Below are 14,950 nucleotides of genomic sequence, written 5' to 3'. Positions count from 1 at the left end.
AATATACCACCAACTGCTCCTTGGAAGAAAGGTCCGTGTTCTCCTCCGCTGTGACCTGAAAACGTACTGGAGGGTCAGCTCAGAGCTGGTTCTGACTCCATGCCAATGAGCTGAGTTACTGAGTATATTTTCTTTGATTTTTCCCTTAATGCCAAAATAAAACTCAATGCTGTTGAGTCAATTCTGAGTCAGAGTGACTCACAAAGACAGTCATTTCATTCAATCTGTAGAAATCTGAGGATATTATTTTAAAATCTGATGATTGCTACAGAAATGGATTTATTGAATTTTTAATTCTCTATCATGTTTTGCTACATTATTCTAACTTGTAATGTGAGTTTATTTACAAATTATTTGCATATTTTGTTCAGGATGAGGAGAAGTTACTGTGTTAGACTTTCCTATTCCTTTTCTTTTGGCAGTCTGTGAGATATTTAGTGGTCTTCTCCAGCATCACACCTCAAAGGCATCAATTCTTCTGTCATCATTATTGTCTTGGGCTAAGTGGAGCCAGAGTGCTCCTTGGAGACTGGTGAAGGTGGTGAAGCTTTGTCCACCATTTATATTTAAATTGTTAAGGAAGTACTTAACCCAATGAAACTTTGAGTAGAAGGAGAAACTAAGTCAACAAAATACACAGATACTTTTAAATATCTCCTACATACAAAAGACTGTAATGGCAAAAGGAAAGACATTCTTTTCAAAAGCCAAGGAATTAAGTTGGATTAAAGGATCGCTGTTGAGGTTCTTAAATTTGTGCTTAAAATTAAAGGGACTTTGTAAAAAAATGACAGGAAAAAATAAAATAAGAAATGTAAATTCACTGGGTTGGTTAAATGCCTTTTAGATATAACACTTTTAAAACTAGTTCTAGGTATGGTTTTGTGGGTTTTTTTTGTTTTTTTGGTTTTTTTAAAAATTTATTTTCGAAGGAGCTCTGGTGGCCTAGTGGCAAGACACTGCACTACAATCCCAGAGGTACGTGGTTCAAATCCACCAGATGCTCTGCTGGAGAAGGAGGGGGCAATCTCCTCCTGTACCAGTCAGATCTGATTTGACGGTACACATAAAAATAATACAATAAAAATAAAAAAATAATTTTCATAGCACCTGAAATTCCTTTAATTGTATTCTCTATTTAAATTAATTTAAAAACACATTCCACAATTTGTTAAAAATAAAAGTTCAGGGACACTAGCAACATTCTTCACAATGCATGGACACCCTCATCTTTGCTTTAAAGTAACTGTTGACCACATGGACTCATGCTGTTGCCATTAGGCATCACTGTGTAGATTACTACTCACAGTGACCCTCTGAATAAGGGATCTGAATCTTGCTCCAGCTTAGGCCATCCTTAAGATCTTTGATATTCTCAAGATCATTGTTACTGTCACTATGTCAATCCATCTTGTCAAGTTCTTCTTTCCCTGGCTCTGCACCCTTCCCAGCATGATGTCTCTCAGACTGTCCTGACACTGTGCCCCAAGTCTGTGAGACCAAGTTTCACCATCCTCTCCTCTAAGGAGCATTCTGATTGCACTTTAAGATGGACTTGTTTGTTCTTTCGGTAGTCCATGAAATATTGGGTACTCTTTTTTAACTCCAGAGTTGAAAGGCATTGATTCTTCTTCTGTCATCATTATTCATTCTCAAACTTTCAGACACACCATCTTTAAATTGAGATCCTTGTTTTTTAGCACGTAGGAGAGTCTCTGACAACAGGTTTCCCCAAAGAAGCATGCTTTTTGATTTCTTGACTGTGGTTATCTTAGTGTTGACTGTGAATCCAAGTAAAATGAAATCCTTGAAAACTTGATGCGCTCTTTTCTGCATCTGTCATGCTGTTTCTAGTTGACCAGTGGTGAGGAATTCTGTTTTCTTTATTGAGATGGAATTACATGGAAGGCTGGAGACTTTGATCTTCAGCAGCAAGTGCTTCAAGTCTTTCATTTTCTGCAAGTGAGGCTGTACCATCTGCATAATGTAGGTTGTTGAGGCTTCAATCTTGATGCTTTTATATTTTTCTTAGAAGAATGGGAATCCCAGAACATTTAATTGTGCTAATGTGAAACCTATACTTGGACCAAGAGGCAGTAGTCAGAACAGAGCAGGGTAACACTGCATGGTTCAAAATTCGGAAGGGTGTACGCCAGGGATGCATCCTGTCTCCATACCTTTTCAAGATGTATGCAGAGCAGATTATTCGAGAGGCTGGGCTCTACGAGGAGAACTGTGGCATCAGGATTGGTGGAAGATCTATTAACAATCTGCGTTATGCAGATGACACAACCCTGCTTGCTGAAACTGAGGAAGACCTCATACACTTGCTGCGAAGGGTCAAGGACTGCAGCCTTCAGTATGGACTGAGGCTCAATGTCAAGAAGACAAAGATTCTCACCACTGGACCAATTGGCAGCGTCAGGATGGATGACGAAGAGATTGAGAGTGTTCACAGCTTCAGTTTGCTCGGCTCCACAGTCAACACTCTTGGCACCAGCAGTCAGGAAATCAAAAAGCGTATCGCGATGGGAAAGTCTGCTGTTAGGGACCTCTCTAAAGTACTGAGGAGCAACAGTGTCTCTCTGGAGACTAAGGTGCGCCTGATATAGGCCATGGTATTTGCAATTGCTTGTTATGCATCAGAGAGTTGGACAATGACTAGGGAGGACAGAAGGAGAGTGGATGCTTTTGAGCTGTGGTGCTTGAGAAGGGTACTGAATGTACCACGGACTGCCAGGAAAACAAACAGATTCATCTTGGAGAGGATTAAACCAAGCTACTCCTTGGAGGCAAGGATTCTGGGGCTTCGTCTGACATGCTTTGGACATGTTGCCAGGAGGGACGGGTCCTTGGAGAGGGACATCATGCTTGGGAGGGTGGAGGGACAGTGCAGGAGGGGAAGACCCTCTGTGAGATGGATTGATTCGGTGACTGGGGTAATCGGGATGGGTGTGTCAGAGGAGGTGCAGTTGGCGCAGGATAGAGCAGGGTTTAGGGCTGTTGTGCATAAGGTCGCTATGAGTCACAAACGACTCGACGGCACATAACAACATAGTATAGCTTCTCAAATTATTTGCTTAGTATACAAATTAAATAGGTTTGAAGAAAGAATGCAATCCTGCTGCATACCTTTCCTGGTTTTAAACCATGCTGTGCTCCTTTGTTCTGTTTGGACAACTGTTTCTTAGTCTATGTATACATTTTGCATGAGCACAATTAAGTATTCTGGGAGTCCCATCCTCTCATAATTTATTAGGATCTATCCATTAAAATGCCTTTGTATAGTCAATAAAACACAAGAAAACTTCTTTTTCGTATTTTCTGCTTTCAGTCAAGATTCATCTGACATCAGCAATGACATCTTTGTGTCATGGCCTCTTCTGAGTCTAGTTTGAATTTCTGGCAGTTCCCCCTAATGATGTACTTTTTCTAGTCATTTTTGAAAGGAGGGTCTTATCATTTCTTCTCATTGCTCTTGAGTTGGAGATGACTCATAGGTGACCCTCAGCAGGGTTTTCAGAAGCTCTGAATTGAATGGGAGGAGAGTGTCTATCTTTGACCCTGTCTCTGGTGGATTAGAACTGTGAGGGAGGCACAGCCTTTGGGTTAGCAGTGCAGTTCCCTCTGGGCTAGGCCAGCAGCGCCCCCTAAAGGCAGGCTGTTGTTGAATACCACTGAGTCGGAACCAGTCAATAGCTGACTTTGCAGTGGGTGTTCAGAGGCAGTAAATCCCGTAGGAGGGGACTGCCCATCTTCCACAGAGCAGCTGGTGGATCAGAAGTGCATGTGCTGGCAGCAGAACTCCTTACCTCTAAGCCACAGAGCTCCCTAGTACAGGATGATATTCTTTTAAGAGCCAATCTATTATTTAGCCACAAGTGACTGCAGGGGCTCTTTTTTTGGTTCATAGTTTGAAGATGTTCTCAAAGCAACAGTCTTGGGAGTCCTCCATGCTCATCCAGTCCAGTAAGTCTGATATTTTTTTAATGGAATTTAAGAATCTGTTTTATCTTTTCTTCCCATTCTGTACAGATCTATCTAGTAGCCCTGATTAGAAGAGTTGATAGTAGTAGCCAAGTACTATATAGTTCTTTGGGTTTTAGGAGAGATAAGGCCATCTGCCCATAGACCAGTCTCTTCTTTGGTTTCATACTTTGTCTTTTATACTGGATGAGCAGTATCAATGACTACTTGTTTATTCCCCCGTTTAAATTTTATATTGATTTACAAAGTTTGAATACATTGTTTTTCACAAAAGATCTTTCCCATTTCCCTCACCCCCCCATCCAATTTGTGTGGCCCTATGATTAACACCCTCCCATCCCCTCTCCTCTGCTTCAAACCGCCCCCCCCCTTGTATCCTCATACTCATTCTACTACAATATTTGCCCTGATGGGACTGAGTTAGTTCACTTAGCATAATCCTCTCCAGTCCCTCCCCAGTTAGGTAGTAATTTACAAAATCATTGCTCCTGTGTGCTGCAGAAGTATTCCATTGTGTGAATGGACCATAATTTCTCAATCCATTCAATTGTGGTTGGACATCTGGGCTGTTTCCATGTTCTTGTGATGGTGAATAATGCTTCCATGAATACTGGTGTACAAGTCTCCATTTGAGCCTCAGTTCTCATTTTCTTGGGGTATATTCCAAACAATGGAAAGCTGGGTCTTGTGGGTCTTGTGGAATTTCTATAGTCAGCTTCTTGAGGAAGCACTAAACTGCCTTCAAGAGCGGTTGTACCATTTTATAATCCCACCAATAATATATGAGTTCCTATCTCACCACATCCTTTCCAACATTTATTACTTGCTGTACTGTTTGTTAGATGGTTAGTCACCTTTGATAAGGACATCATGCTTGGAAGGGTGGAGGGACAGCACAGGAGAGGAAAACCTTGGATGTGATGGACTGATAGAGTAACTGGGGCAATGGGGGTAGGTGAGTCAGAGTTAGTGAGACAGGCTTCGGAGCTGTTGAACATAGGATCACCATGAGTCACTGGCAACTCAACGGCATATAACAAAAACAATAATACGTACTCCAATCACATTTTGAGAACTGTTAAATGAAATTGGCTTAATGGTGATATCTTTAGAGGTAACAGTTGTTTGGCTAGGAAGTCATCCTTTTTTTAGTGAACAATGGAAAAAATCTGAGTGAAAGTCCAATCCAATATTAACTTATATGATGGTGTAAGAGCCATACGTACAGCCTAAAATTCTTCTTAGGAACATACGCTGTGTTATAAAATTTAACAGTAATGAAATAGATTCAGCCTTTGAGCATAAAGTCCAGAACAGATGAATACAGGATACTGAGAACGAAGCAGTTTGCTTTTAAGCTGTGACTGTTCTCAAATAGAACTGGTTTACTTTTTTGTGAAGACGTTATCCTTAGATCATTTCTATAGAAGCTTCCTCCACCTGACTCTGAGCTCTGAGAGGTGTTAAAAGGATCTTTTAACCAAACAGATATATTCAAACTTATTTACTCTTACTTAAAGAGCTTAAAATGTAATTGACTTTTCCTTGACAGAAAATTTTGAGCAGACAAAAAGCAAAGCTGTTGTGGGATGGTTCCCATTGGGATTAGGTGTTCTCGAGTCCTATGATTCAGTGACTCTTGGCACCACAGACTGGAACCTTGTCCTGTCCTGTGCCACCTCATGATCGCTGCCATCCACAAGCCCATTGTCAGTCACTGTGTCATTCCTCATCATCGAAGATCTTCCTCTTTCACTGACTCTCCAATTTTCCAAAAACTTGGTCTCTCCAGATAACATGTACCTGAGATGAAGTCTCACTCTCCTTTCTTCCACGGAACACCCTGGTTGCATTTCTTTCAGAAAAGATTTGTTCTTTTGACAACCAAAAGATTTAGAATATTCAGTACTCTTAGCCAACACCACAATTCAAAGGCATCTAGTCTTCCCACATCTTCCTTATTCATTATCCAACTTTCAGACGCATACAAAGCAAATGAAAATATGATGGCTTGGATCAGATACACGTTAGTCTTTAAACTCACATCCTCGCTCTTTAGCACCTTGGAGAGGTCCCCAACGAGAGATTTCCCCAGTGTAACATGTCTTTTGATTTCTTTACTGTTGGTACTGAGGGTGTTATTTTGGATCCAAGTAACAATTTAAATCTTTTCTCTATCTATCATGATGTTGCCTTCTGGTCTAGTGAGGATCTTCCTGATGTTGAGACATAATCCCTACTGAAGGCTGTAGTCTTTGATGATCTTCTAATCCTGATGCCACATTTGAAAGCCTTCTGGAAAATGGTTCATATAGTACATATCTAAGTGTACAAGTCATGCTTGAAAGGCATAAAGCCCAGGTAAAATGGAGACTGACAATTAACTGGCACTAGAGCTATTTATTGTTTACAGATTCCAAAATTGCTCCAGAAAAATTTGACGAAACAATCCCTATTGAGTCATTTAAGGAGAACTGTTGATGATGTTTGCTGACTCTCCAGTGGATTTTCAGGGGCAGTAAGTCTCACGGGAAGAGACTGCCCATCCTTCTCTCCCAGAGCAGCTGTGGATTTGAACTGTGTGCCTTTAGGATTGCAGCACAGATTCTTACCACTAGGCCACCTGAGCTCCCAGGAGATAGAAAATTAAGTGTTGGTCTGCTAACTGAAAGTGGTTAGAACCCATTAGTGCTCCAGGGGAGAACGATTAGGCAGTCTGCATCTGTAAAGATTGAGACCCTCGGAAACCTCAAGGGACATTCTAGGACACAGTCCTTCTTCTTTCTGGAATATACCCTGTGAGAGAACCTGAAGCCTTGGGAAAGTTTATTGGACATACGAAATATAAACAGAAGAACACCACCCTGCATATGTGCATGTAGGAAATAAGATGATCTGTCACACACCGAGCCAGGCAGAAGTCTGCTCTACCTCTCTGCTCCTAAACAATTCAATAGAGAAACGGCTGAATTTAAAAAATGAAGGAATACATACTCATCATGAACAATGGTGGGGCCGTCCCTTGTTAAGGCCTCTTCCTTGATGACATTGATAAGTTCAAAGGTGCTGCTTATGGGGGCATCTGGGTTAGGCCATTTGGGACACTGGAAGTGCCGAACTTCTAGGACGTAGTCATCCTGTAGCCAACACAAACAGGTGTCAGTGTCCACCCTTGACTTCACTATCGCAGACAGCTCTGCTATGGTATAATGACCCGAGCGGTATACTGGGGAGTAGCCCTGACATTAAAAAATGAGTTCAGGATAATGAAACAGCTGAATCTCATTTTTCCTGGGGAACAATAATAAGCTTTATGTCTTACTCTATCTTCCTATCTATAAAATGCAAGGAGAAAAATTAACACAACTGCATTAGAGGGTCCATTACACTTACCCACACCGTAAGAAGGCAGTTCATACACTTGGAATTGTTTACTAAACTCCTACCTTCAACCCAAGTTAATGTCACCAACCCTGCACTATAACACAAGGCTTACATTTCTGATGGTAAAGCAAACACTAGATTCTAATATATTGTTTTCATAATTAGGTCAACAGGCCTATTTGTATGCTTGCTGAATCAGAAAAACTGTTACATTTCCTCTACACAGCTAGGGGGAAAAGCAAATATTTGAAGGAAGGGAAATGTACATATTTAAAATAAAGTCTTGTTCTAAAGTCTTATGCTAGGCCCGTCTTGACAGTGGTAGGAGACTTCATTATTACTTAGAATGATGATCCCGGGCCCCAGCGAGGCTATCAAGGAGGAATGGTCGTTTGATTACCTGTGTAGCTTCAAGGATAAAGTCATGGATGATAATTTGTTCTTCATTAGAGAGGCACAGTCTGTCTTTGCTGATAAGGGTGACGGTAAAGGCCTCACAGTTCATGGATTCTTCTCGACTTGGCCAATACACAAACTCATCTTCTGCCTGTGGGGAGGAAAAAACCCATTCTCTGCAATGCTATCAAATACTTCGTTCTGAGTTTTGTTACTTAATGATTCCTCATCTTTGCAATTTCCCATCTTTCTGACATCATCTTTTAAATTGGGTTCACTGTATTATCAAATTAAAAATTTCAAACTCATAGCTGACCCTCTAGTGGGCTTTTACGGGGTGCAAACTGCAGAGGAGACTGTCCACTTTTCTCCCACCGAGTTGCAGGTGGATTTGAGCCACCTGAGAGGAGCCACCTTTTCCAGAAACACCACCAGAACACCCTATCTAATCATGCTATCGTCGATGGTTATTGTATTCTTTTCTAAAATATACTTGGTAAAGTTTCTAGTGTCTAGAATCTGGCTTTTAAGATGGAAAATATAGGAGTTCTAAAAGTAGAAGCTAAGAAATGTCTTGTAAACTGGATTTTACTGAATATGGTATCAGTAAGAAAAATACAGCCAGTATCTTATTTCCAGAAAGTCAGCCTATGCTCTATAAAATACACAGAGGGGAGCTACAGATTGGAATTTTGAAGAGGTCAAGAAACCCATTTTTAAACCACAGTATCCTTATCAAAAATGCTTGCCCTGAATTACTCTATTGATTGTGTTTTCTTCAGAAGTGGGTAATAAGTTAAGAAGATAATGAAAAAAACCCAAACAAACCCCATTTCTTAACAAGAGTGCCACTGACCTTTCAGGGTCTGAGCCTGGAACACTAGGTGCCAGTAACACTCCTTGCCTGTGACAGATAACCAAAACCACACCACCTACATGGGATGCATTGCCACCAGTTGGGAAGTGTTTTATAATCCAACTGTCATAGCACAAAAGGAAGTAACACCTTATTCAGTTAGCTTAAATATTTTGAGAGTTCATAAGTTTGTTTTCCTCATTAATTAAAGAAAAAACCCCAACAATCCTTTTATATATGTGTATATGTGGAAACTCTGGTGGCTTAATGGCAATAAGCTGCACTGCAATCCCAAAGTCAAGCGGTTCAAGGTCACCAGTTGCTCTGTGGGGAAAAGATGGGCAATCTCCTCCTGTGCGATTAACGACCTCTGAAAATGCTCTGGAGGTTCAGCTATGGGTTGGTTTCAACTCTATGGCACACAACAACTACGTGTGTGTATTCGTTGACTTCTCCTTTCAGTGATGTCATCTTTCAGTCATTGAAAAAATAGTTTCACTAACTATTTAAAGCATTCGAATAGCACCTTTCCCCCAAGTCTTGAAAAACCCACATTATCTAGTGTAAAAACAATGCAGTTTGGAGTCTTGTTAATGGTTCCCATTTGTTGTGGGGAAAGGCAAAGCATTGTAACCTATTCTTTCACAACTACATAAGCAATCAAGGCGTGCTCATTGCTATTTCCTGTGGACTATGTTAAAAGCAATTTTACAACTGACTAGCATTTACAAAAGACCTTCCTAAAACTCACTAGGCACTCTGAGAAAGATGGACCACCTCGTCCACTAAGGGTTGCTGTGAATTGGACTTGACTTGATGGCCGTGGGACTGTTTTTAATAGTTTGGTGGGAATTTTTATCATCTGTGTCTTTATAGATGAGGACGCCAAAGCGAGGAGAGGTTTAAACATTTTCTAAACCACTGCTTGTAAAGAGCAAGAGTTAGGTGCTTTTTGGAAAAGGGTGGCATACAGACAAACACACAGGCTCGAAGTACAAGTTGCTCTTTAAAAGAAAAATTGATGTGTCAATGTTAGAATTTGAGAGGCAATAACAAAAGTCTGTCTCGAACCAGGCAAGTTTTCACTGTTGAATCATTTTAAGATTAAAAATAGATATTCAGGCTTGGTACTTGAATTTCATTCCTGAAAACCATCAACTGCTGCTTAGGGTGGAGGCTCTGTAATAAACACAGCAACGATGATGATGAACCTCATAGTCCATTTTTTTTTTATCAGTTCAAATAACAAGCTACACTATTAGCTGCTGCTCGAACCGTATCGATTTCTCTGGATATTTCCTGGTAAATGCTTAGCTACTGGAAGTTAAGCCAGAAATAATTCTGAATAATTGCTCAAAACAAAGCAAGCTTTGTTTAATCTTATATTGTTGCATTAGAAATGAGCCAACCGTCCGATAAGACTTATCACCCTTTCAAGTTTCAATATAGCTTATTGCCAAGTACATTTTTATTTTTAAAGCTCAGCATAAGGGGAGACAGACTAGCAATTGGGCTTAGTCTATACAAAAGAAGTCTGAAACTGTTGTGGGCTTTAATATGTGTTGGCCAAAGAAGTGGAAGGAGGGCCCTTTTCCGAAGACTTCACAGACATAAAGCAATGATGGACAGGGTGTCTAAATTTAAGCCACAAACACGGGGTAAATATTTCTAGCTTTTCTGCAGTGAAAGGAGTATAGGATTTAGGATCAGAAGTGATCTTGGATAAATGACTCTCTTGGAGCCTGAATTTTCATATGTGAAAGGTAGGACTAACAACACAGTCTCCAGGAATTGTTAAAACAGCCAGAGGAGGAAATGACCTGATTAGTTTAAAGGCTACCAATGTCATTATGGTTTATGATGGCAGCAAGACAGAGAGAAAATACTGACTGGACATGCTGACCCAGCGACTAACCGTTCATCATGAAACACGAGCAAAAAGAAATGTTACAGGCAGCTCGGGGTTACTGTGCTTCCAGATACATTTACGGGTCAGGGATGCCTGAACATGCAGAACATTCCTTTCTGAGTTACAAACTAATCATTTGCAGCAACAAGCACACTGATGCAGCATTGGAAGGCCACAGCAATAATAGAAATGAAATCCAAGACATTATTTCTAGGGAAAACGACACCATGATGGATCCCAGGCATGTCTGCTGGCTCGGACTCCAATCCAGCCTCCCTTGGTCTCAGACACTGAGGTGACAAGTCCCAGGGAGGCCTGTGGCATCCTCCCTGTCTACAGCACATGGCATCTCTTCTCTGGTCCAGCCTTCCCATGCAAATGAGCTCCTCCTGGCTAGATGCTATTTTTTTTCTGATGGTTGCCCTCAGTTAAGGGATTATTACAAAATACTGGTTCTTCCAACAAATGAACGTTTTAGCAACCCTAAATGCCTCCGCTTTCCACATGCCAAAGAGAAGAGACCTCTGGTGCCAGCTAATTTGAAAATTTGCACTCCAGCTTTTACTTAAAGATTCTCAAGCCCGCTGCCATTCTATCATACAGAAGCAGCCTTGGTATTCGGAAGCTGGAGCACAAGGCGACAAAGTGAAGAAGTTCCGACCGCCTGGGCACACAGTCAAACGCATGTCATCAAGACTAGGGGTTCAATCTCAGGCTGTTCCTTCCTGATTAAAGCACTCATTAAGCTGACACTCCTGGAAGCAGAGTTTCTCTGGGTTATGTTTTGACCTTGTGGGCTTATATGTCCACACAGTTAATTTTGAAGACCCACTAATTCTGCTCTGGTCTTGCAGACCATATGCATACTTAACACAAACATTTATGCTTATTTTACCAACTTGCTCTCCCCTCTGCTCTATGGTTTACAGACCTAAACTGGGGGAGGGGAAAGAACTGCTAGCTTAGTCATGGCCTTCAAAAGTACTGGCACAAAATTAGCCTTGACTCGTCCTTCCCTTGTAATGGAACAAGGAAATTAATAGGGTACACTGCTATTGGTAGGGAGCTCTGGGCCACAGTCCTGTAAGAGTTGCACTACTAATGCAAAGGCCAAGCCTCTGACACTCTGAATACACCACAGGCTCATCAGAACAATGACAGGTAATTTTTCTCTGTTCTATTTATCATCTTGGATACCTGCTGGAGGGTCAGTTGTGAGTCGGTTCTGACTCATTGAGTTTGGAGATTTTTGGTACTAGCACTACTCTAGATTTTTATTCTGGAAAGCATTTCTTATGATGCAGAGTCTGACATACAGTATAGCAGATGGGTGGCAAAGCATGGGCTCTGGTTCAAATCCTGAATCTACTTACTATGTGCCCTTGGCCAAGTTGCTTCCTCAGCTTTGCCAGCAATTAAATGGGATAATAGTGCTTACCACATAAATTGATTGAGTGGTTTAAATGTGACCAAGACTATGCTGTTAACATGGTTACATATTCAAATGTTAGCTATTTTGATATTTTGTGAAAACTGCTTAGAATAGGTAAAAAGTCTGTCTAAAATATTGTTGTAATGAGGTGAAAGGACCTACTTCCCCCAAATCTTTGCCTGCATTGTGTGAACAATCTAGTTTTGAGGATGGAACTTGCAAGGACAGTAATTATGGGACTATACAAGGTATCAGTATAGACTTCAGTAAGTGGAAATTCTCTCACTAGCACACAGAGACACTATAACTCGGTGGCAAGGTATCAAAGTAACCTCTGCTTCTTGGGTTCATTACGACAGAGCAGATGTGCTCTCCTTACCAAGCTCTGGTTGTCTGGCAGCATGACAATGATCTGTGCATTATGATCCCAAATCATTCGCCAGAAATCCTTCGTAGTATGTGGTAGAGGATGCTGGGTTATGATAAATTCATTGCTCCTGTAATAGCCCTTCAATTGGGAAGAAAGGGGGGGAAAAAAATCAGTGTTTATGCTCACATTGTGGCAATAAGATGTGTTCGTGAAATAAGAATCCATTGTTTTGACTGCACTAAAATAACTGAAAAAGGCACTCAGTACATTTGACTAATTTTCAGATGTACTTCTGGGAACACATGTAGACAATTTTCCCTCCATGTGCAATTCTCTTCTAGTTACCCCTGCTGTTTTTACTGAACAGTAATTTCAGCGTTTATTCAATGACTAGAGGGGTGAAATGAACAATAGACTTGATTCCTTTAGAAGCACTGACTTACGCATTTCTGTACCCCCACTGATTTAGGTGTCTTTTCTTCCAGGTTTCAAGATAAGGAAATCACTGTATTTTCTATATTACCCATTGAGAAATCACGGGAAAAATAAAACCAGTCACCTAGGTGATAGCTGCTCTTTAGCACCTTTCAGTTTAATTGACTTCATTTATAATTAAATGTGGACTCTCACCATGATATAAGAAGCATTAATGTAATCGGTTCCTTTCATTCCAGGCAGTGGTGCAAGACCCACTCGCGCACGCTCAGCTGCCACAAGGAAAAAAGAGAAACAGCACATTTGCTTTCTAGACATAGAAACAAGAACACTTTCAAATATTTACTTAGTAACTTATTGCCTCTCCCGCTTTATTTAGAACATTTATCCCATTTTTAGCCGCACCAAGTATTACCAGCTCAGGCAGGGTCTAAAATCAAAGTTTGCTGGACAGGCTCAGGACATAGGCATTGTAGGAATACATGCTTGTGTGGAAGAGGCTGTCACATAAGTGTTCACTGACAGAACACTCCATAGAGACCACACAGGGCTTTCGAGCATTCTCTCAGTTTGATCTACCCCGTTTCTATCAAAATATTATTCTTTGCTGTTTTCCATCTTCTCATTCTGAGCCTTCTGCCCAGTGTGGAGGCAGGTGAAGGTCAATCTCCTCAGTAGAGAGAAATCTTCCAAGGACCCCTCCCATGCCTGTGGCTATAGTGTGCACATAACACCTCTCAGTGTGTCCTCTGCTCCTGTGCTTCAACCGACAAGAGTACCTTGACCTCAACAGCACAACAATTTAATGCTGCCAGTTACAGCTGACCCCAGTCATCTCAGTTTTTTATTAAAATGTGGGAGAAGCAGCCTAGAGCTTGAATGTTGAGGCAAACAGAAACTAGACTTCACGTCAGACAGACGTGCTGGACAGCCTTGCCATCCAGCTGTACCACACAGCCCTGTTTGCACTGACAGTTAACATTCTGCCCTAGATGGATCTGCAGCGCTTACATGGCACAACTGATGAGTTTCTGTTCTTTTCTTTGTTGCACTCCTTCTGAGCGCTAAAGCATTCCACATATTTTGCATTACACTGTGTGACCAGCTGAAAGAGAGAGAAACAACCGTTTAGTTTTCATTCAAAGGTATAACGAATATATTTGCTTGACAATTTGGCAAAAACTACCAGGAATCTGGTTACTGAAGAACAAATACATGTTTTTATCCCACAGAACAGTTGTGCTTCATTCGTAGTTGTTATGTACCATCAATTTGGAACTGAGTCATAGCTGCCCCAAAGAGAAAACTGCCTATCTTTGTCCATCGGAGTAGCTGGTGGATTTGAACTGCCTGCCTTTGGGATGGCAGCGCAGCTCCTTGCCACTAAGCCACCAGAGCTTCTATTACCTTGGCCATAGGCTTGTCTGCCCCGTTCTGTTGTTACAGATATGAGAGCTCTTCATTGAATGGATGTGGATTTTTCGGTTCTGTGATGTTCTAAGTGTGAATTCCTTTCTGTACTTCTTCACAGGTATGGCTAACTTGGTGACTCTACACAAGAAGAGACTCCTTCATGGTAATAAGGACTAATCCTGTTCCTTAAGATTAAGAAGAATTGAAAAGGTTCTCAGAAATTTCTTTTATCTACTCACTTACGTTGCGTGGACGGATTGGCCTTGATGACAGAGAGTGGGTGGCCAGACCAGAGATCGAATGTCTCTGAGGGACTAAGATCAGTAAGATCCTCCCATGTACTTTATAGGCTCAGAAACTCAATGGAGGGCCAGCTATGAGTCAGTTAGCACTTCACAGCAGTGTGTGACTCTTGCCTGGGGGACCTGGGTCTATTTCAGAGGAGTACATGGTATGCGCTCCTCTAGATGCTTTGTTACCTCTGCCTCAGTGGACTCTGGATACAGTTTTGTGTTTTTTAATCTAGTTTTCTTCTACATGAGTTCTAATGTGGTTAGTCTCTTAAAAAAGCAAAGTACCTCATTTCTAACTGAATGAACTTGATTCTTTGACAATTTCTAAAAAGAAAATGCTGCAGAAATTATTAAGGTAGAATTTAGGAAATACTTGTACTTGCATATTACTTTAAGACCTAATTTTAAATGCTTAGGATACTGTGTCCCTTGTATTCTCACTATTTATTACTTTGAATGCTTTTTAGAATTTTAA

General features: G+C 41.0%; 1 protein-coding gene across 2 annotated transcripts in view; it reads right to left on the bottom strand.

Annotated features, from left to right (window-relative positions):
* The window catches only part of PTPRG (protein tyrosine phosphatase, receptor type, G), a 924,714-nt gene that overhangs the window by 12,002 nt on the left and 897,762 nt on the right, over positions 1–14,950 (bottom strand). For both annotated transcript variants that reach the window (XM_006893832.1, XM_006893833.1), the window contains 5 exons: positions 13,781–13,874; positions 12,965–13,041; positions 12,344–12,472; positions 7,772–7,918; positions 6,982–7,124 (listed from right to left, as the gene is read on the bottom strand). In XM_006893832.1, the coding sequence (XP_006893894.1) occupies positions 6,982–7,124; positions 7,772–7,918; positions 12,344–12,472; positions 12,965–13,041; positions 13,781–13,874 (590 nt within the window). The remainder of the gene's footprint in view (positions 1–6,981; positions 7,125–7,771; positions 7,919–12,343; positions 12,473–12,964; positions 13,042–13,780; positions 13,875–14,950) is intronic.

The sequence above is a fragment of the Elephantulus edwardii genome, unplaced genomic scaffold (genome assembly GCF_000299155.1).
Source record: "Elephantulus edwardii isolate Elephantulus edwardi_28Jun2011 unplaced genomic scaffold, EleEdw1.0 scaffold00132, whole genome shotgun sequence".
Taxonomy (NCBI): domain Eukaryota; kingdom Metazoa; phylum Chordata; class Mammalia; order Macroscelidea; family Macroscelididae; genus Elephantulus; species Elephantulus edwardii.
The sequence above is the reverse complement of the archived record's forward strand: the minus strand, read 5'-3'. Positions and strand labels throughout refer to the sequence as shown.